General features: G+C 43.9%; 1 protein-coding gene across 1 annotated transcript; it reads left to right on the plus strand.

Annotated features, from left to right (window-relative positions):
- The first annotated feature begins 1,340 nt into the window (after positions 1–1,340).
- LOC112465618 lies at positions 1,341–3,791 on the plus strand. Its single transcript, XM_025033247.1, has 4 exons — positions 1,341–1,372; positions 1,453–1,631; positions 1,893–3,336; positions 3,549–3,791. Exons 3-4 carry the CDS (start codon positions 2,713–2,715, stop codon positions 3,639–3,641), a joined length of 717 nt encoding a protein of 238 aa, XP_024889015.1. The 5' UTR covers positions 1,341–1,372; positions 1,453–1,631; positions 1,893–2,712; the 3' UTR covers positions 3,642–3,791.
- Positions 3,792–3,814: the final 23 nt, after the last annotated feature.

A 3,814-nucleotide genomic window follows, 5' to 3' on the forward strand; every position in this document is an offset into this window, starting at 1 on the left:
AACATCCAGCCCTGCGAGCCGAGCGACGAGCTGCCGGAACAAGAAGAATTTGTAAGGCCACTGCTCAGCCCTCCTCGAAATAAGATCGCGGTAATACCTAGGCCCTCCCGGGAGTCGCGTTGTGCCACGGTATGAGATCCGCCGTAATTGAAGAATATCAAGTGCTATACCGCGGGAGGGCCCGTGCAAAGTATCGCGAGTGCCCGTCTCGGGGATGAGAACGTACGGCCGCCGACAGTCAGCGTGCTTGTAATTTCGTTGCGTGTGATATCGTTTCGTGTACTTTCGTTGCGTATAATTTCGTTGTGAGTAATTTCGTTTCGCGTAATTTCGTTGCGGGTGATTTCGTCGCGTGGAATTTCAAGAGCGCCGTTGGCTTAACCGTGCCGTAGTTTTGAGAAGTGGCTCTCGCGCGTGAGAGAGCCTCGTAGTTATCGTTGCCGGTTAAGTTCATGCCATTTGGAATTAGCTATACGTGCGTTTCATCGGGATTAATGGCCCACGGTTGTGTCGAGTTTACGGGTGAGGCCATTCGTGCGTTTCGAGGTGAGAGAAGATCCCCAGCGTTGTCGCGGTAGACCGTAAGGAAATTGCGTTAATTGTTTAATTGTTAGACGTAGACGTTTCGAGTATTTCGCGTTTGACCGTTCGGGTAGAATTCGCTGCAACTTATGTCGGGGAATACTCTTGTACGAATTCAATCGGGATTGCCGTGCAGTTCAGCGACGGAATGAGTATCGCGCTCGTGGGGTGACACGTGGCGCGTACTCGAATTCTGCTTGTTCGCCGTGGAACACGCTATCGTCCACATGTTATCTGCCTTAACCGAAATATAATTTTATGTTTTCTGTCATTTGAGTGTGAAGATTGCGCTACGCTTCCTCTCCTATTCCACCCGCGGTTGATCAAAGAAGCCCACGCCTGAGAATACTGCGATCTCGTGAATCGTGGTGCGTGGAATCGCACCTGGCGCCCAACATAACATCTTAAAAATACTCAGTCGAGCTACCATCGGGGTTTCGGAGAGAAATATCGCGAATCCATAAAGAGATCTATAGGGAAGAAAGCGACGGCGCGCTCCTCCACGGCCGGCGAGACCGTGAAGACATCGTCGTCGTCGTCGCAGTACTGTTCATTTGTGTTTTGATTAAATAATATTTATCTTTTCGGGTGCCATTTAAACATCCTCGGCTAAACAGTTCTGTTATTCCAACAATATTCAATGTCAATACATCGAATGAATCTTTGGCATTGGCTTCAGTCGCAGAGTACGCAATGGATTCTTCCCCAATTCACCAAGAGACGCAATCATATGAGCTTCCTGTTTCGACTGCGCTAATCAACAATATGGGCGATCAATCAGAAATCGCAGGTAATGTGCAGTTCAAATTCTCCTTCAATCATATGGTCGGTATAATATATGTTACTCAAATCACTTTTTTCCATCATTAGCTGCAAATGATGTTTTCGTAGAAAGGCCACGCCTTACTTCTGCAACTCAACTCGCACCGAAACGACAATTTCTCTGGACGGTCAACAGAGCTCCGAAACATCAGCACCAGCACAAATGACAGTGCCAATATCGGAGTTACCAAGAGGATTTTATCTGTCAACTATGATAGTCAACGAGGGTAAGTTAAGAATTATCGGAGTTTTTCTATTAACAAGATGCTTCTCGTTTTCTATTAACTTCTATCAAGATTCACGTTCGTACGCTCATATTCATGACGAGAGTAATCGCAAATGTACCAATACAAGAATAGGGATGCGCATTTGGTGATGCAAACTTTTTTGATTTATCATTTGTTTATTCTTGGGGTTGCTCGCCAAAGTTTATAGAGAATCTTGTATACCGTATATATATAGGTTGAATGAAACAAAACGTATTTCAGGTAATACCCATTGCGTGGGTGATGTGGAGGATAGGCAAAACTGCTCGGCTGTGATTCTTAAATCGTAGAGTGTTGGAGAATTGTTTGGCAAGAGTCTCTTGTTTTCACATGCTCGAGCACTGGTGAAAAATGGAGTAGAATCACCACTGATTGAGAAATGTGTGATTCTCCATGCCGACAAAACGCTAAGTTACCACGTCTATGGACACGTCGTCAATCCCGCAGAAGGAAAGCTTGCGGAAATCTTGGACAGCACCGGAGCATTGCCGCATATTTTGACAAATTTTGGAAAATTGAACCTATGCAGCGGAATATGCGCCATTAGTGTTTATCATTCGCAAGCGGACTCAGTGTTCAGAGACGGTCTTGAGAGATGGCACCAGAACGATTGTTCGCTAATCTAAAAAAAAGTGACAACTGCTCGAAACTGCGAAAAGTTTAATTGCAGAAGGAGGCGCAATTCAAGAAGAGCAAATCGCTGAATCGAGTTTTCAGCTCTTCAAACCCCGTAGATAAGAAAAAATGGAGGCAATGCGACGAAAAAATAGTGTCGAAAGACGCAAGAAGAATCGAGCTAAAGCACGCGTAACATTGCTGCTGCAATCTTTGAACGAGACCAAAGATGAAATGTCGAAAATAAGTGCTGAAAGTCTCGAGAGAAAGTTTTCCGATTTAAAAGTTCCTGATTTTCAAAAAACTGCACTCTGAGAGATCGTTGAAGCCGCGACGAAGAAGGATGCAAAAGGCCGACGCTACACAGAACAGTGGATAATATTGTGCATACTAATGAAAATCCGCTCGCCGGCATATTACCGAGTTTATGCGGAAAAATAACGTTCTGCCGCTACCTTGCACACGCACGATTCGGGGCTATTTTTCATTGATAAATATAAAGTGCGGTTTCGATGAAAACTTCTGGCAGCTGCTGAAGAAACATTTTGAGCGTAAAACTTCTTTGCAACGCCACGGTGTGATTTTGTTGGACGAAATCAATCTAATAAAATCTGTGGCAGTGTGCTCGCGGAATTTGACGTACGTTGGCTTGACAGATTTCGGAAATAATGGGCCACAATCGACGAGCATCGACGATCAAGCAACTCATGGTTTGGTTTTCATGTTCCAACCGCTTGCCGACACGTACACACAGCCCATTGCTGTCTTCGCGTCAAAAAATTCCGTTAAAGGAGAGGAATTAGCAAAATTAGTTGTTAAAGCTATCATCTACCTCGAAGAAACCGGAGTAAAAATTCACGGGATTATTGCTGATGGCGCGTCAACGAATCAGAAAATTTGTGCTATATTGGGTGTCACGAGCTCCATCGACGATACGAAAACATGGTTTAGCCACCCTCTCGACAGCGACCAAAAAGTATTCGTCTTCTCCGATTCTCCTCATCTGATGAAGACTATTCGAAATCGGCTACACAATACAAAACGACTGAGGGTAAGTTGCAAAATAAGTAAATTAAAAGACATAAAGACGTAACTTTTTTGCCTGCTTCAAGTTTTTTTCTCGCAGCACATTTCTAATCGCGTTTTCATAAATCGTACAAGCGTTGCTGTAATTAATCTCAAAGAGTGCATCTCGATTGTATGTAAATAATAAAAACCTTTACGATTAGCCGACGAAATGTTATGCAGTCAATTTTTCCGTAGGTCAGTTCCACAAGTGATTACATCGAGTGGATAACTTGGAAAAAATTAGACAAAAATATTTCTCATGTATTTTTTCCGAAGATATTATTTTGACGCGTTTTTCACTTTTCTATAAATTTTTTGGCACCATACGCCAAGCAGCGGGATGCAATGACCATCCAAACTTTCCAACGTTCTTGCAACTGTACAAATTGCTCTCGGTGTACAGCATAATCAAGCCGCCGAAGCATGGGAATTGCACAGTTTCGGACGAGGCATTGCAAATT

The sequence above is a fragment of the Temnothorax curvispinosus genome, unplaced genomic scaffold, assembly GCF_003070985.1.
Source record: "Temnothorax curvispinosus isolate PA1 unplaced genomic scaffold, ASM307098v1 QBEX01015401.1, whole genome shotgun sequence".
Taxonomy (NCBI): Eukaryota; Metazoa; Arthropoda; class Insecta; order Hymenoptera; family Formicidae; genus Temnothorax; species Temnothorax curvispinosus.

Coding starts and splice junctions, on each gene's coding strand:
- LOC112465618 (XM_025033247.1), top strand. CDS start 2,713: ATGCGGAAAAATAACGTTCTGCCGCTACCTTGCACACGCACGATTCGG. Junction 3,337..3,548: donor ACAATACAAAACGACTGAGG/GTAAGTTGCAAA, acceptor ATTTTTCCGTAG/GTCAGTTCCACAAGTGATTA.